General features: G+C 66.4%; 9 protein-coding genes across 9 annotated transcripts; 5 read left to right on the plus strand and 4 right to left on the minus strand.

Moving 5' to 3' along the window:
- Positions 1–18: 18 nt before the first annotated feature.
- Positions 19–717, minus strand: MICPUCDRAFT_50840 (uncharacterized protein; the record flags this gene model as incomplete). The annotated part of the gene is made up of 1 exon (XM_003055739.1): positions 19–717. The coding sequence occupies one exon, from the start codon at positions 715–717 to the stop codon at positions 19–21; it is 699 nt and encodes a 232-aa protein (XP_003055785.1).
- Positions 718–1,240: 523 nt separating this feature from the next.
- Positions 1,241–4,466, minus strand: MICPUCDRAFT_31189 (uncharacterized protein). Its single transcript, XM_003055740.1, has one exon. The coding sequence runs from the start codon at positions 4,391–4,393 to the stop codon at positions 1,418–1,420; it is 2,976 nt and encodes a 991-aa protein (XP_003055786.1). The 5' UTR covers positions 4,394–4,466; the 3' UTR covers positions 1,241–1,417.
- A 536-nt stretch (positions 4,467–5,002) lies between these two features.
- On the plus strand, positions 5,003–6,737 carry MICPUCDRAFT_12633 (uncharacterized protein; the record flags this gene model as incomplete). Its single annotated transcript, XM_003055219.1, has 2 exons — positions 5,003–5,350; positions 5,541–6,737. The coding sequence occupies 2 exons, from the start codon at positions 5,003–5,005 to the stop codon at positions 6,735–6,737; spliced, it is 1,545 nt and encodes a 514-aa protein (XP_003055265.1).
- Positions 6,738–6,941: 204 nt separating this feature from the next.
- On the plus strand, positions 6,942–8,146 carry MICPUCDRAFT_50843 (uncharacterized protein; the record flags this gene model as incomplete). The annotated part of the gene is made up of 2 exons (XM_003055220.1): positions 6,942–7,164; positions 7,314–8,146. The coding sequence occupies 2 exons, from the start codon at positions 6,942–6,944 to the stop codon at positions 8,144–8,146; spliced, it is 1,056 nt and encodes a 351-aa protein (XP_003055266.1).
- A 184-nt stretch (positions 8,147–8,330) lies between these two features.
- On the minus strand, positions 8,331–9,380 carry MICPUCDRAFT_46434 (uncharacterized protein; the record flags this gene model as incomplete). The annotated part of the gene is made up of 1 exon (XM_003055741.1): positions 8,331–9,380. The coding sequence occupies exon 1, from the start codon at positions 9,270–9,272 to the stop codon at positions 8,331–8,333; it is 942 nt and encodes a 313-aa protein (XP_003055787.1). The 5' UTR covers positions 9,273–9,380.
- A 541-nt stretch (positions 9,381–9,921) lies between these two features.
- MICPUCDRAFT_46435 (glycosyltransferase family 41 protein) lies at positions 9,922–13,748 on the plus strand (the record flags this gene model as incomplete). The annotated part of the gene is made up of 3 exons (XM_003055221.1): positions 9,922–10,122; positions 10,400–11,178; positions 11,331–13,748. 3 exons carry the CDS (start codon positions 9,922–9,924, stop codon positions 13,621–13,623), a joined length of 3,273 nt encoding a protein of 1,090 aa, XP_003055267.1. The 3' UTR covers positions 13,624–13,748.
- A 49-nt stretch (positions 13,749–13,797) lies between these two features.
- On the minus strand, positions 13,798–14,767 carry MICPUCDRAFT_50846 (uncharacterized protein; the record flags this gene model as incomplete). Its single annotated transcript, XM_003055742.1, has 2 exons — positions 14,218–14,767; positions 13,798–14,113 (listed from the first exon to the last, which is right to left on the minus strand). Exons 1-2 carry the CDS (start codon positions 14,730–14,732, stop codon positions 13,798–13,800), a joined length of 831 nt encoding a protein of 276 aa, XP_003055788.1. The 5' UTR covers positions 14,733–14,767.
- MICPUCDRAFT_61855 (uncharacterized protein) lies at positions 13,931–14,767 on the plus strand (the record flags this gene model as incomplete). The annotated part of the gene is made up of 2 exons (XM_003055222.1): positions 13,931–14,113; positions 14,218–14,767. 2 exons carry the CDS (start codon positions 13,931–13,933, stop codon positions 14,749–14,751), a joined length of 717 nt encoding a protein of 238 aa, XP_003055268.1. The 3' UTR covers positions 14,752–14,767.
- Positions 14,768–15,039: 272 nt separating this feature from the next.
- Positions 15,040–16,042, plus strand: MICPUCDRAFT_31192 (uncharacterized protein). Its single transcript, XM_003055223.1, has 2 exons — positions 15,040–15,155; positions 15,605–16,042. Exons 1-2 carry the CDS (start codon positions 15,090–15,092, stop codon positions 15,899–15,901), a joined length of 363 nt encoding a protein of 120 aa, XP_003055269.1. The 5' UTR covers positions 15,040–15,089; the 3' UTR covers positions 15,902–16,042.
- The last annotated feature ends 1 nt before the right edge of the window (position 16,043 follows it).

Consider the following 16,043-nt stretch of genomic DNA (forward strand, 5'->3'; position numbering starts at 1 on the left):
TCGCGCGCGGCACGGGCGTCACCTTGACGTGCGGCGGCGCGTCCTCGTCCTCGTCCGGCGGCGGCGTCGTCTTCTGCGTCTTGCGCGGGCGACCGCGGGGCTTGCCGCCGCCGCCGCCGCCGTCGGCGGCGGCGGCGGCGGGTTCAGGGTCGTTCTATACAAGCGAATGGCGGGGTGGAGTTCAAAGGCGTCAGTTGAAGTTGAAAGGCGCCGAGGACGGGGATTGAAAGCGGGTGGTGGGCGCAGAGAGACGCCGGGAAAAGTCCTAAGGATCGGCGTCCACCACGCGAACGGGGTCGTATGGGAACCAGTGTATAGAACGACCCTCAGTTCGGGCGTTCGGTGTCTCCGCCACCACGTCGCGCCCGCGCCCGCGTCTTTTCCCTCGCCGCCGCCGCCGCCTCCCGCGCCGCCGCCGTTGGTCCTTCGCTTCCGCGGCTTCGACGCGGAGGGCGCGGGGTCGCCGCGCAGCGCGCGGTTGATCTCCGCGAAGTCGTCGTCGATCTCCTCGCGCGTCAGCGTCAGCTGGAACGTCGGGTGGTTGGCCCCGGCGCGTCGCGGCGGCTTGAGCGACGTCTCCTGCGGCGCCCAGAAGTACGACGGGCGCTGCTTCGGCGCGGTGGGCTCGCCGCGGTCCCACTTCGTGAGCTCGTGGCGGAGGAACCCGGGGGTGATGCGTATCGCCTCGGGGTCGTCGGCGGTGACCGGGTGGGACATCGCGTGGCGCGTGCGGCGTGGGGGGGACGGGGTGCGCGGAGGGAGCTGAGAGCCCGGCGCGCGAGGAAGAGTCGTTGTCGTCTTCAGAAACCAGCCAAACGCTGAAAGGCAGAAACTGCGATTTGAAACCGCCACGTTGAAAGGGGAGAAGACCATTTTTGATCGGAGAAAGACTTTGACTTTATAGTTTCTACTTTCCGAGTCCCGGTCAAATTATCACGTCCGCGTAGCTCAGAGGATAGAGCGCTTGACTTCTAATCACGCACTGAGTCAGACATCAAGCGGCCGCGGGTTCGATCCCCGTCGTGGACAACCTTTTTGCAGTTTTACGCGCGTCCTCACCTTCTACTTCCGTACATGATGTCCAAATGATGAGAAGCACCAGATCCACGAGCTTTCAGGTCGATCGAAGCGCTTACAGTATGTGGCTGAGGCGGTCGCGTCGTCGTCGAGCGACGACTGTTTCGGCAAAAAAAAACGGCGGCGCGGGAAACAGACTGACGGCGCCGGGGAGGAACGACAGACGTCGAAGTCGTTGAATTCATTCACATAACAAACTTACCTAGTGTACAACCCACGGCGGCGTGGCGTGGGCGTGGCGTCGCCCCCCTCCGCGCGCGCGACCCCTTTTGTCTGTCATCCGTCGCTCTCGTCATCTCCAAAATTATACGAAAAAAATCATCCCCCCACTCCCGCCGTCTCACCCGGTGTTCTGCATCCCCGCGGCGATCCCCTTCATCGTGATGATGAGCGTGTCGCTCACGGTCGCGTGGTACCAGTTATTCTTCCCGTGCAGCGACAGCATCTCCTTGCTCCACGGCATCGACGGCGCGTATTTCGCCATGAACTCCTCGGATACCTCCCCGCTTTCGATCGCGCGAAGACGCTTCAAATTCTCAACCTGGATGATGTTCAAAGGCGTGATGTACGTCGAACGCATCGATAGCTTCTCCGCGAGGAACGTGGACGAGCTCTGCCCTTTGCTGTCGCTCTGCGGCGTGAGGAGGTCCGGGTGCTCGGTGATCTCGAGGACGATCTTCACCGTGTTCACGAGCTGCTGGCGCAGCGTCGCGCCGAACGCGTGCAACCCGGGCTCGACGAGCACCTTTTCGTAGTACTCGGCGACGTTGAAATCCGCCTTGGCCAAGACCATCTCGATGAGATCCATCGTCACGCGGAAGAACGGCCAGTCCTTGTACATCGCGCGCAGCATCGGGAGCTTGCCGTCGTCCTTCAGCTTCTGGAACCCCTCCGCCATGCCGAGCCAGACGGGGAGGTGGAACCGCGACTGCGTCCACGCGAAGATCCACGGAATGGCGCGCAGCGCCGTCACCGTGGGGTTCGCCTTTCGCTTCGCCGGGCGGCTGCCGATGTTCAGCGACCCGAGCTCCTGCGCGGGCGTCGCCTGCGCGAAATACCGAATGAACTCCGGGGTCTCGAAGACAACCTTGCGGTACTTCTCGCACGACTCCTCGGACATGACGTTCATGACGTCACGCCACTCCGTCTGCGGCGACGTCGGCGGCTTCAGCGAGTGCTCCAACGTCGCCGCCGTGTACAAATCCAACGTGTGGAAGCAGTTCTCGTGCTCGCCAAAGTTCTGCTCGATCACCTCGCCCTGCACGGTGACGCGCAGACGCCCGTTGATCGTCGCGGGGGGCTGGGACATGATCGCGAGGTGCGACGGCCCGCCGCCGCGGCCGACGGTGCCGCCGCGCCCGTGGAACAACGTCAGCTTGACGCCAAACTCGTTCCCGACGTGCGTCGCGTTCTCCTGCCCCTCGTACAGCGCCCACGCGGCGGCCATCCTTCCGGCGTCCTTACCGGAGTCGGAGTACCCGATCATCACCTCCTGGAACCCGTCGATGTGCTTGTGGTACCACGGCACGGAGAATAAGCGGCGGAGCTGCGCCGGGCCGTCGCGCAAGTCGTCGAGACGCTCGAAGAGCGGCGCGACGCGGAGTAAGCGGTCCTCGTGCCCGCCGCACTCGCGCTGCAGCAAGACGACCGCGAGGACGTCGGACGCGACCGTCGCCATGGAGATGACGTACGTCCCCAACGACCCGGGGCAGACCCTCTGGAGGTGCCCGGCCATGTGGAAGGTGTCGATGACCTCTTGCACCTCCGCGGTGCACTCGAGGTCGCGAGGGACGAGCGGACGCTTCCCTTCGAGCTCGGCGACGAGGAACGCGCACTTCTTCTCTTCATCCCACTCGTTGTACGAGCCCAAGCCGATGTGCTTCGTGATGGCGTCCATCGCGTCCGCGTGGCGGTCGCTCTCTTGGCGGATATCGAGCCGCACGAGCGACAGACCGAAGCAGTTGACCTGGCGGATCAGGTCGAGCAGGTACCCGTCCGCGACGGACTTATCCCCGACGTCGATCAGGGAGTTGTAGCACGCGAGGAGAGGCTCCAGGAGCTGCTCCTTGCTCGTGAAGATGCTGGCGTCGTCCGGGTTGAGCGCGTCGACGCGGCCGGCGATGACGTCCTTGATGGCCTCCTTGGTGTTGTACAGCCGGTCTCGCACCTCCGAGAGCACGACGCGATACGGCTGGGACAGCGGCAACGCGTGCCAGAAATCGACGTAGTTCCTGCGCTTCCGCTCCGCGTACAGCGCTCCGTCGTCCTGCTGCGACAGCACGAACGCGTGCCTCGCGGCCGCGCGCGCTTTGAACGACTCGGAGCACCTCCACATGGAGAGCGAGAAGATCAAGTTTTGAATAGCGTCAAAGTATAAATCCGCCGCTTTGCTTCGCGCGAGGTACACCGCGTCTTTCGTGCAGTGCGAGTCCACGTTCGGGTTGCCGTCGCGGTCGCCGCCCATCCACGACGAAAACTTCATGATGCTCTTGTCCAGCGGAATCCTCGGTAAGCCTTGGTTGATCAGCGCGGTGTCGATGCGACGCACGAATTTGGGGAGGCCCTCGAAGAGGGTGTCGTTGAAGTAGGACAGCCCCGCGCGCATCTCGTCTTGCGGCTTGGGCGGGTTGCGTCGGATCTCGTCCGTCCTCCACGCCGCCTGGATCGCGCTGGACATGGACGCGAGGATCTCCGCGCGCTCGTACCCGGAGAGACGGCGCGCTTGAAGGTCGAGCAGGCACTGGCGGATCCGCGCGAAATTTTTGAGCATCGATCGTCGAAGCGCCTGCGTCGGATGCGCGGTGAACACGAGATCCACCTCCTGCTCCGCGAGCGCCTCGTAGATGGTTTCCTTGCTCACCCCGTTCGCGATCAACCCTTTGATCGCGCCGTTCGTCGTCTTCGCGGGCCCGCGCGGGATGTCGTCGAGACGCGCGTGCCGCTCCTCCATCGCCGCCGCGACGTGCTCGCTCACGTTGTGCAGGTTGAGGACGTTGCTGAAGGCGCTCGCGAGCATGACGGTCTCCTCGTCGCTGAGGGAACCGAGCTTCGTGGTCAGCGCGGCGAAGTCGGCCGGGTCGTTGCTCTTGTGGAACTGCTCGCTGAGCGCGTAGACGGCCTCGAGGGAGTCGTCGAACTCCGTCCCCGTGGTCTCGCGGACGATGCTGAAGAAGAGCGCGCGCATGAGGTCCTCGGACTCCTGCAGCACCTCGTGATGATCGAAATCGTGCGTCTCGCCGCTGCCGCTGAGGTAGTGCGAGTCCGCGACGAGCTCCTTGAACTTCGCATCCTTGAGGAGGTTCATGGCCGTCGGCATCGTGCTCGGCTCGCGGTGCCGGGGTCGATCGCTCGCGGTGCGCGCTCTCCGACACGACGCGCGGACGCGCGCGCGAATGGAATAAAGCGCGAAGCGACGCCGCCGCACTTTTGTCCTGTTTTAGCAGTGTTTTATTTTAGCGCGTGGAAATATCTCGACAAAGCCCGCGAATCGTTTGATCGGCTCCCTGGGGTCGAATTCCACCGGAGTGCGCGGGTCAAGAGAAAGTTTGAAACCCAAACACCCTGGGCACCCCGCGATCAACCAGCCCTCAGCCTCATCATCAGCGGCAAGACCACACTCAGCTCGCCGCCAGCCGCTGTGATAAAAAGCCTGTAAAAAGCCCTGAACCCTCGGGAGCGGCGATCGCGCGTCGTCACACCAGACTCGCGCGAGCACGCAACCGGAGCCTCTACGATGGCGAGCATCGCCGCGTCGGCGATCCCCTCACGCGTCTCGTTCCTTCCCTCGCGCGCGTCGTCGTCGTCGTCGTCTTCGTCGTCTTCGTCTTCGTCTTCGTCGTCGTTCGGACGGCGTCGCGTCTTCAAGAGAAGAACCTCCTCCTCCTCCTCCTCCTCCTCCTCCTCCTCCTCGCTCCGCGTCGTCGCCATGGCCGCGGAGAAGAAGAAGCTCTGGGGCGGACGCTTCAGCGAGGACATCGACCCGCTCATGGAGAAGTTCAACGAGTCGCTGTCGTTCGATCGAAGGATGGCGCAGGAGGACGTCCGCGGGAGCATGGGCTACGCCCGAGCGCTCGCGAAGACGGGCATCATCACGGACGCGGAGCGCGACGCGCTCGTCGACGGCCTCGACCTCGTCGCGAAAGAGTGGGCCGCCGACGCGTTCGAAGTCGTTAGCGGCGACGAGGACATCCACACCGCGAACGAGCGACGCCTCGGCGAGCTCATCGGCCCGGTCGCGGGCAAGCTGCACACGGGGCGGTCGCGGAACGATCAGGTACGTTCTATACACTGGTCCCCATACGACCGCGTCGGCGTGGTGAACGCCGATCCTTAAGGACTTTTCCCGGCGTGTCTCTCCGCCCAGGGTCCCTCGCTTTTAATCCCGACACACCTCGGCGCCTTTCAACTCCATCTGACGCCTTTCAACTCCACCCCGGCAATCGCTCGTATGGAACGACCCTCAGGTGGCGACGGACACGCGAATGTGGTTGCGCGCTCAACTCCTCGTCCTCCGCGGATACCTCCGGCAGCTCATCGCCGTCGCGATCGAGCGCGCGGAGAGCGAGGTGGACGTCGTCATGCCTGGGTTCACGCACTTGCAGTCCGCGCAGACGGTGCGGTGGAGCCACTGGTTGTTATCGCACGCCGCGGCGTGGCAGCGCGACGACATGAGAATCGCGGACCTCCTCCCTCGCGTCAACACGCTCCCTCTCGGTAGCGGCGCGCTGGCGGGTAACCCGTTCGGGGTGGACCGGCGAGCGCTCGCGGTGGACTTGGGGTTCGAGCGCGTGTGCCCGAACAGCATGGACGCGGTGAGCGATCGCGATTACGTCGCGGAGACGATGTTCTGGGCGTCCACGACGATGATTCATCTCTCGCGGTGGAGCGAAGATCTGATCATCTACAGCAGCGGTCAGTTTGGCATGGTCAAGCTCAGCGACGCGTACAGCACCGGGTCGTCGCTCATGCCGCAGAAGAAGAACCCGGACGCGCTCGAGCTCCTGCGCGGGAAGTCTGGGCGGCTGTTGGGGACGCTGACCGGGTTCATGGCCGTCATGAAGGGGACGCCGACGACGTATAACAAAGATTTTCAAGAGGCGTGGGAAGGTTTGTTCGACACCGTGGACACGATGTCCGACTGTCTGCAGATCGCGACCGGCTGCCTCGCGACGCTGAAGATCGACCCGGCGGCGATGGAGCGCGGGCTCAGCGCGGACATGCTCGCGACGGACCTCGCGGAGTATTTAGTCAGGAAGGGCGTGCCGTTTCGCGAGACGCATCACATCTCCGGCGCCGCGGTGAAGCTCGCGGAGGACCGCGGGTGCGCTTTGTCCGACCTCACCGTCGGAGATTTAAAGCCTCTTTGCGACGCGTTCGAGGAGGACGTCGTCGGCGTGTGGTCGTACGAAAAGAGCGCGGAGAGTCGGGACACCGAGGGCGGGAGCTCGCGTCGGAGCGTGCTCGAGCAGTGCGAAAAGTTGAGGCGGTACCTCAGAGACACCGAGGGCGACGTCGACGAGGCGCGATACGACGGCGGCGCGGCGAGCGCGGCGGCGGGCGTGAGCACGAGCGGCGGCGAGGACGCGGGCGCGCTCGACGCCGCGTTCGACGAGTTCTGCGAGGACGACCCGAGCGCGGACGAGTGCAAGGTGTTCGACTGATTGATGACGAGCGGAGGAGGGAGGGAGGCGCGCCAGCCGTTGATCAGAATGTAATTTATTCGACGCGACGAAACTTGACGTCATTCTGTTCCTCTCGAGCGCGCACTCGTCGCGACGCGTCGCCTCCCACCGCGGCGTCGGCGTCGGCGTCTCGCGCGCTTCCGCGCCGCCGACGACGCGATGCGGCCGCGCGCATCTCGCGCGATGCCGTCGTTATCGCGCGTCGTCCCCGTCCTTCTCCTCCTCCTCCTCCTCCTCCACGCGTGTCTCCTCGGCGTCCTCGTCGCGCCCGCGGACGCGAAAATGATCGAGCTCAAGACCTCCGCGGGCGCGACCGTGCACGCCGTGCAGCTGGACGTCCCCGCGTTCGCGGTCGCGGACGAGCTCGAAGACGCGTACGTGATCGCGATGAGCGCGAAGCGCAAAGGTGCGCGCGTCCTCGGCGTCGTCGCGTCGCGTCGTCCTCGTCGTCCGCGCCCAGATCCATCGCGTCGCGCGCGTCCACCCTCCCGTCGTCGTCGTCTTCGCTGACGTCCGTCTCTTCGCTCCCGTCCTCTCTCCCGTCCGCTCGCGCAGCCGAGCCGCTGTCCGAGGACGAGAGAGCGAAGGTGAGGAACGCGGAGGCGGTGATCACGACCGATCACCGCGGGATCCGGTACTTTTGCACGCTGCCGAGGTCGGCGGCCGGGGCGGCAGCCGGCGCCGGCGCCGACGCCGGCGAAGAAGCGCGCGCGGGGTCCTCGTCGTCGATCGGCGAGCTCCTCGACGATTTAAAGAACCAATGCTTCTATCGCATCGAGGGCTGGTGGACGTACGAGTTCTGTCACGGGAAAGGCATCCGGCAGTATCATCAGGACGACAATCAGGTCGTCACCGCGACGTTTTCGCTCGGCGCTTTCGACGCCGCCGCCACGCGCGCGGCGCACGACGCGCGCGGCGAAGTCGCGGCGGCGACGTCCGCGGGGTCCGGCGGAGAGGCCACCGCGCCGTACCACGCGCACGTGTTCACCGGCGGGACGCCGTGCGATCTGACGGACTTGGAGCGAGAGACGGAGGTCAGGTTCACGTGCGCGCGGCAGAGCGCGGGAGGGGGAGTCGGCGTTGAAAGCGGCGACGCGGAGAGAGAAAAACTAAACGCCGCCGACGCGAACGTCAACGCGATCGAGAGGATCGACGAGGCGTCGACGTGTCGCTACACGATGACGTTCACGACGCCGTCGCTGTGCGCGCACGACGCGTTCCGGACGAAAGAGCAGGTCGTGCGCGACATCGTGTGCAGGCGGTTCGACGCGGAGGGCGGGGAGGAGGAGGAGGAGGCGCGCGGCGGATCAGGCGGGAGCGGCGGCGACGGCTTCGAGGAAGACGCCGAGGCGGTGTTTTCGCGACGGGGCGCCGACGGCGAGCTGTAGCGCGGCGACGTCGTCGTCGCGTCTGTGGTCGGCGAACGAGCCGACCTTCTTCCGTGGTGGCGATCGTACGTGCGTACCTAAATTAAATGATGAAAGTGCTGCATGCTGCGCCGTCGCGCGTCCGACGCGCGAGGACGCCCCGTCCGAATCGGGATACTTTTCGTTCGTGCCAGCTGTGACGCGATCAACGCCGCGATCGCGGCGGGGGAACCCCCAGGGCGCCCCCCACGGTCATCGCCTCCACCGCGCCGAGATCGACGAGCCCGTCGAAGTTCACCGACGCCTCGACCGCGCCCGCGCCCGAGCCGCCGCCGCCGCCTCCGACGCCGATCGTCGCGAGCGACGCCGCCGCGCCCGCCGCCGCCGCCGCCGCGACGGTCCCGGTCCCAGTCTTCTTCTCGCGCTTCTTCCGCGTCGACTTCTCCGGGAGTCCGAGCTCCTTCCTCCGCGCGATGATCGCCCTGCCCGCCTCCTCCTCGTCGTCGTAGTACCCCACCTTGTGCTCCTTCCCTTTCTTCCCGTCCTTCGTCGGCTCGTACACGCGCGCGAGCCACCGCTTGCAGTGCTTGTCCCAGTTCACGCCGTTGATGGCCGATCGCTTCGGCTGCGCGTGCGCGCGACAATTCACGAACCCGGGGGGAAGGCCAAACTCTCTCGCCCGCCGCACCGTCTCCTCGCTCTCCTCCTTCGTCGTGAAGTACCCCAGGTTGACCTGCTTCTTGTTCACGTACACGATCGCGCGCCACTTCCCGGAGGCTTTGTGATGACACACGCCGTTCTTGTTGTAGCGCCCGTTCGGGGGATCGATCGCGATGTTGATCACCCCCGGCGGGGGTTCGCCGAACTGGATTCGCTTCGGCTTGCTGTTGCGCTTCTTCTTCACGCCGTCGACGCTGATCATCGGCGTGCCCTGCTCCGGCGTCGGGATCACCCCGGGGGTGGGCGCGGGAGAGTCCGTCGGCGTGTCGTCGTCTTCGTTGGTGGGATGGCCGCTCGTCTCGCGCGCGCGCTTGCGCCCGCCGAGAACCGCGCGCGCGCGATCGTCCAAAAAGACACCATCGTCCGGCGCCTCCCCGCGGATCGAGGCGTCGCGCGCGTTCGCGACGTGATCGCCGCCCGGAGCCATTCTTCACGCGCGCCGCGAGCGACTAAGTTCGCGACAACGCGTGGATCAACGAAACGCGCGGGAAGCACCCGGACGTTCGTGCGTTCTGCGCGCGTGTCGAGGCGTGCGAAGCGCGTCCTCGACTGGTCAATTCCGCGCGGAGCGCCGGTGCTCCGTCTTCTCCCAGACGTCTTCGCTCGGGCGGCCCTTGCCTTGGCGGGAAGGGTTCGCACGCGTGTACGTGTACAACTTTTGTACTGTACGTATAGGCAAACAGTCAGTCGGAAAAAAATTACCCCGCTCGCGCGTTACGACAGGTTACGGGCGCGTAAAAACTCGCGCGCGTTCCGACGGCGCGCACTGCGCGCGGCCGCGAGGGACGCCCGCCGACCGACGGCGGCGCTAACGTCTCTCGCGGGATGAGCTCGCGAGGCGACGACGCCTCGCGCGCGACGGCGACGCGCGCCGCGTCGTCGCTCGCGTCCGCGCGCGCGCGCGACGACGCGCCGCGCGTCGCCCGATCACCGCGCGCGACGGGCCGACACGCCGCGACGACCGGACTCGCCGCGTTGGCGCGAGGCGCGATCGAGGACCCGCGCGACCCCGCGCGCGGTGGCGACGGCAGCGCCCCGGGGACGCCGCCGGACGACGAGTGCGCGGAGACGCGGCGATGGCGCTCGCGCCATCGCGGCGCGCCCGCGATCGTCGCGTCTGCCACGTCTTCCAGCGCGCGCGCGACGGCGAGATCTGGACCAGCGCGCGAGCCGCCGCCGCGCGCGACGGCGACGCCGACGGCGACGGCGACGCCGACGGCGACGGCGACGCCGACGCCCCCCGCGGCGTCGCACCCGCGGCACGAACACGAGACGTTGTCCGTCGGCTCCCCGATCGGCCTGCGCTCGGAGACGCACGTCACCGCGTCGTGCGAGGCGCGCGACGACGTCTCGAACGCGAGGGATCATCATCATCAGGCGCGTTCTGTACACTGGTCCCCATACGACCCCGTTCGCGTGGTGAACGCCGTTCCTTAAGGACTTTACTTCCCGGCGCATCTCTCCGACCACCCCTCGGTTTCAATCCCCGCCCGCGATGCCTTTCAACTCCACCTCTGACGCCTTTGAACTCCACCCCGACGTTCGCTCGTATAGAACGGCCCTCGTCATCGCGTTCAAGCGTCGCCGTCGTCGTCGCCGTCGTCCTCGCGCGGCTTCGTGATCCCGCCCTCGCGCGCCGCCGCCGACGAGAAGAAGTCAAAGTCGAAGTCGAAGTCGATCTCGTCGTCGACGCGCGATGACGAGGACGGGCGCGACGCCGCGCGGTCCATCGCCGCGGACCGCGCCGCGTCGCTCGCCGCCGCCGCCGTCGCGTCGGCGTCGCTCGCGGAGGCGCGACTCGACCCGAACGCCGCGGAATCCAACCGCCTGACGCGCGTCGCGGAGGCGCTCATCGCGGGCGGGCGGCCAGCGGACGCGCTCCTCGTCCTCCATCGCGCGCTCGCGCTGACGCCGCGGTGCCTGGACGCGATCGCGAAGAAGGGGATGTGTCACCAAGCGTTGGGGTCGCATCAAGACGCGTACGACGCGTACGCCGCGGTGCTCGCGGTGGAGCCGACGCACGCGCTGGCGTTGCGCGCGGTCGGCGCGCTGTATCAAGCCCACGGGTTCCTCTCCGAGGCTGCGGGCGCGTTTAAGAGCGCGCTGCGGTCGGACCCTGCGGACCGGCCGACGATCGAGCGGCTGGCGGCGACGCTCACGGATCTGGGGACGCGGACGAAGCTCCTGGGGTCGCCGAACGCCGCGATCGAGTACTACAGAGAAGCGAGCGCCGTGGACGGCGGGTACGCGCCTGCGTTTTATAACCTCGGCGTGGTGTTATCGGAGACGAACCGGCACGCGGAGGCCATGGCGTGCTACGAACTCGCGATCAAGTTGAACGCTAACGACGCGGATTCGCACTGCAACTTGGGTGCGTTCTATACAAAAGTTTTTCACCCATCGTTCGGTTTCAACATTTGATCGCGTCCCCTTTCAACTGACCGGTGAACTTTTTTTGTATGGAATGGCCCTTAGGCGTGTTGAGGAAGCTCGCCGGCGACGTCGTCGGCGCCATCGACGCGTACGAACAGTGCTTACGCGTCAACCCGAACCACGCGCTCGGTCGCGGGAACATCTCGATCGCGCTCAGCGAACACGCGACCGCGGTGAAAGCGTCCGGGGACGTGCATCTCGCGATCAGAGGCTACGAGCGCGCGTTGACGTTTGACCCGAACGCGGCGGAGGCGACGTATAATCTCGGCGTCGCGCAGGCGGAGGTGGGCGAGATCGACCGCGCGATCATCGCGTACGAGCACACGCTGCGGTTGAAACCCAACTGCGCGGAGGCGTGGAATAATCTCGGGGTGTTACACCGCGAACGCAACAACGTCGAGCGGGCCGTGGAGTGTTACAACCGAGCGATCGCGATCGCGCCGGCGTTCGCGCAGCCGTTGAACAACGTCGGGGTCGTGTACACGACGCAGGGGAACGCGGGCGCGGCGCTGGAGGCGCTGCAGCGCGCGATCGCCGCGGATCCGTCGTACGCGGTCGCGCACAACAACCTCGGGGTGTTACTCCGAGACACCGGGGACGTCCCGGAGGCGTTGGCGTCGTACGCGGAGTGCGAGCGGTGCTCGCCGGATCATCGAAACGCGACGCAGAATTATCTGCTGTCGCTGAATTACGTCCACCCGGGGGAGAGCGCGGTGGTGTCGGACGCGCACGCGCGGTGGGGCGCGCGGTTCCAGGAGATCGCCGGCGAGGCGCTCCCGCGGCGACGGTTCGCGCGATCGGATCTCGGCGCGGGAAGGGAGCGCGTCGGGGGAGCGCTGCGACGGCGTCGCGAAAATTCGGACGCGCGAGGGGCGCGGTTCATAGGCCTGACGCGCCGCGACGCCGACTCGGACTCGGACGCCGACGCCGATTCGGACTCCGACGCCGACTACTCCGACGACGTCGACGACGCGGACGACGCGGAGGCGCGAGACGCCCTCCTCTCTGGGCGAGCCCTCTCTCCGCGCCGCCGCCTCGTCGTCGGCTACGTCTCCTCCGACCTCTACACGCACAGCGTGTCCTACTTCGCGTTCGCGCCGTTCCGCGACCACGACCCGTCGAGAGTCGAGCTCTTCGTCTACTCGACGACGCCGCGCGAAGACGCGCAGTCGACGCGGTTGCGCGACGCCGTCGCCGCCGCGCGCGGGACCTGGCGCGACTGCGCGGCGATGTCCGAGAGCGAACTCGCGGAGACGATCCGGGGCGATCGCGTGGACGTCCTCGTGGAGCTCACCGGACACACGGCGAACAACAAGCTCGGGACGATGGCGCTGCGACCGGCGCCGGTGCAGGCGACGTGGATCGGGTACCCCAACTCCACGGGGTTGACGTCCATCGACTACCGCCTCACGGACGCCATCTGCGATCCGCTGGACACGACGCAGAGCTTCGTGGAGAAGCTCGTGCGGTTGCCCGGGTGTTTCTTATCGTACACCCCGAGCGCGGAGGCGCCGCCGGTCGCGCCCGCGCCGTGCATGACCGCCGGCTTCGTCACCTTTGGCTGCTTCAACGCGCTCGCCAAGGTCACGCCGCGCGTCCGCAAAGTCTGGGGCCGGCTCCTCGCCGCGGTGCCAAACTCGCGGCTCGTCGTGAAAGCCAAGCCGTTCCTGTGCCCGACGATTCGCGCGCGCTTCCTGACGCAGATGCTCTCCGAGGGCGTGGAGTCGTGGCGGATCGACTTATCCCCGCTGACGAACGGCACGACGCACCACCTCTCGATGTACGGCATGATGGACGTCGCGCTGGACACGTTTCCTTACGCGGGGACGACGACGACGTGCGAGGCGATGTGGATGGGCGTCCCGGTGCTGACGATGATTGGCGGGTGCCACGCGCACAACGTCGGCGCGAGCCTCGTGGAGGCGGTGGGCTTATCGGAGGAGTGCGCGACGCGGACGGAGGATGAGTACGTCGCGAAGGGGACGGCGTTGGCGAGCGATTTCGAGAGGTTGGCGGCGACGCGCGCGGGGTTGAGACGGCGGATGCGCGACGGGCCGATGTGCGACGGGAGGGCGTTCATGGGGAGGGTGGAGGACGCGTACGTCGAGATGTTCGAGAAGTGGTGCGGCGAAAACAGGGCGGACGCGGAGGAGGAGGAGGAGGGTCGGGCGGCGGCGGCGGCGGCGGCGGGCGGCGTCGGCGGCGGCGTCGGCGGCGGCGGCGGCGCGAACGGCGCGGCGGCGACGACGAGGAAGGCGGAAGGAAAGGACGAGAACGAGACGTCGTCGTGCTCGAGCCAGGACACGGTGCGCGACGAGGACCCCGCGCGATCGGGCGGCGACTGAGCGGTCGCCGCCCGAGCGGGGTGCTCGAGAACGGAGGGACGGGAGTTCCAAAATCGAACCCCGAGACTTCGCGATGATTTCTTTTACGAGTATAGCATACGAAAGAACGAAAGGATTCAGGATTCATCACGCGTCTCATAGATCTACAACGTACAGTACGTGTGAGACACAGCCTCATCGACGACCGCCCTCACGCGAGCAACGGCGCGGGCTTCCGTCGTCGTCCCCAGCCCCGCTCGGGGACGTCGACGTCGGAATCGCGTCCGCCCCCGCCCCCGCCCCCGCCGCGCCCGCCGCCGCGGGCTGAATGATCGCCGCCGGCGCGTTCACCGCCAGCGCTTCCTCGCTCGGCCCCGCCATCTCCTGCCCTCTCTTCACCAACGAATCCCGCGTCCGGTCGACCATCGCGGCCGCGGCGGTGAACCCGCCGACGAGCGAGTTCCACCCTTTCGCGCCGACGTCGAGGGTCTTGGCGACGGTCGGGTTCTCTCTGAGGGCCGTTCCATACAAAAAATGTTCATCGGTCAGTTGAAAGGAGACGCGATCAAATGTTGAAACCGAGCTATGGGTGAAAAACTTTTGTATAGAACGCACCTGATCCCCGCGGTCTTCTCCCAGACGTCGTGCATCGTCTTAGACACGACCTGCTCACCGGTCGTGACGCCCTTGATGACCGCGCCGCTGACCCCGAGCCGAGCGTCGAGCGACTCGATCGACCTCGCGGTCGACCGCGCGTGCCGCGCGAGCTTCTCCTCCAGCGACTCCTTCGAGATCCCGTGCGCGTGCGTCTCCATCACCGGGAACAGCGTCGACGTGCAGTGCTCGCCGATCGTCGCCTCCACCGCGGCGGCGATCGTCTCCACGTCCGCGCCCTGCCACAGCGAGAATATCCTCTGCCCCGCGGGCTCCGCGCTGATGTCTTTGCACGGCATCACTTGGAGGACGGCGACGCCGTGCGGGAGATCGCCCTGCTTGATCGCGCCCACGAGGAGCATCACGGGGAGCGGGACCGTGCTCGTGACGACGTCGACGACGGACATGACGTTGACCATGACGCGGTCGTCCTTGAAGACGGCGATCTCGGGGGCTTCGCTGCGCGTGTGCGCCATTTCGAAGATGAGAGCGTGACGCGCGTGCGTGCGCGTGCGCGCGGTCGAACGAGGCCGCGCGCCGCGCGTTCCCCTCTTTACTACTGTATATGTTCGCGCGCGAAATGCGCCAACTGTCGGAAAGCCTGCGGCAATTTTGAACGCGAGAAGACGCGATGAATCGCTCGCTATCAAATGTTTCGCGCTTTGAAAATGTCCTTTTAAAGTTTATCATTGAAAGGTGTTGCCGACACCAGCAAAACTGACCCGCGAGGAGCCGATGCACGAGAAAACCCGCGACGGACGCGCGTCGCGTCCCTCTCTAAGAAGCGCAAACACGCGTCTAGGTTGCTAGTTCACCGACGCTTAAACATCACGATGGCTCCCGCTACCAAGGCCGCGAAGAAGAAGCTCTCGACGTTCGTCGTCGACTGCTCCAAGCCGGTGCGTAATCGTCCGTCTCCGGGCGGAGGATGACGCGCGCGCGGAAAAAACCCTAAGCCGCCGCGGCGAGGCGCCATCGCGCGCCGGAGACGCCGCGCCGTCGCGCCCGTCGGTCGTCGCGTCCTCCCTGGCGCGCGTCCCGAGCGGCGTCGCGACGTCGTGCGCGCGGTCGCGGTCGCGGACGCGGCGTCGCTCGCTCGACGGCGTGGCGTCGACGGCGTCGCGTCCGCGCGTCGGCTCGGCCGACGTCCGCGGGGGTTTTCTTTTCGCTTTTCTTTTCGCTTCTCGCGAGCGAGGGGGCGACGCCTCCGCCCAGTCCGTCTCCTTCGCTCGGGACGCGCGCGCGGTCTCGGTCTCGCCGCCCTCCGCCGACCCGCCCCGCCCCGACGACGACGACCGCGCGCTGACGTCCCGACCCCGTTCGACGCCCCGTTCGTACCAATGCGCAGGTTGAAGACAAGATCATGGAGATCGCGTCGTTCGAGACGTTTCTCGCCGAGCGCATCAAGGTCGGCGGCAAAGCCGGCGCGCTCGGCGACGCCGTCACCGTGTCCCACGACAAGACGCGCGTGACCGTCACCTCCGAGGCGCCGATGTCCAAGCGCTACCTCAAGTACCTCACGAAGAAGTACCTGAAGAAGCACAACGTTCGCGACTGGCTTCGCGTCATCGCGTCGGGCAAGGACAGGAACGTGTACGAGCTGAGGTACTTCAACATCGCGGACCAGGAAGACGACGACGAGTAATTCTAATTCGCTCGTTGGAGTCGGCTTCGTGGTGGTGGTGGTTCACTCGAGCGGGGGATGAAGCTTCCTATTTAGTAGCGTTCGTGATTAGCGTTTAATAGAGACGGAAGCGTCCCCCGGTTGGGCGGAGTCATTCATGAAT

Source organism: Micromonas pusilla, assembly GCF_000151265.4.
Source record: "Micromonas pusilla CCMP1545 genomic scaffold MICPUCscaffold_1, whole genome shotgun sequence".
NCBI lineage: Eukaryota > Viridiplantae > Chlorophyta > Mamiellophyceae > Mamiellales > Mamiellaceae > Micromonas > Micromonas pusilla.

Excerpts from the sequence above, each read along its gene's own strand:
- MICPUCDRAFT_31192 (XM_003055223.1), top strand. The coding sequence starts at position 15,090 with ATGGCTCCCGCTACCAAGGCCGCGAAGAAGAAGCTCTCGACGTTCGTC. Across the intron at positions 15,156-15,604 it reads TCGTCGACTGCTCCAAGCCG|GTTGAAGACAAGATCATGGA; the intron begins GTGCGTAATCGT and ends ACCAATGCGCAG.
- MICPUCDRAFT_31189 (XM_003055740.1), bottom strand. The coding sequence starts at position 4,393 with ATGCCGACGGCCATGAACCTCCTCAAGGATGCGAAGTTCAAGGAGCTC.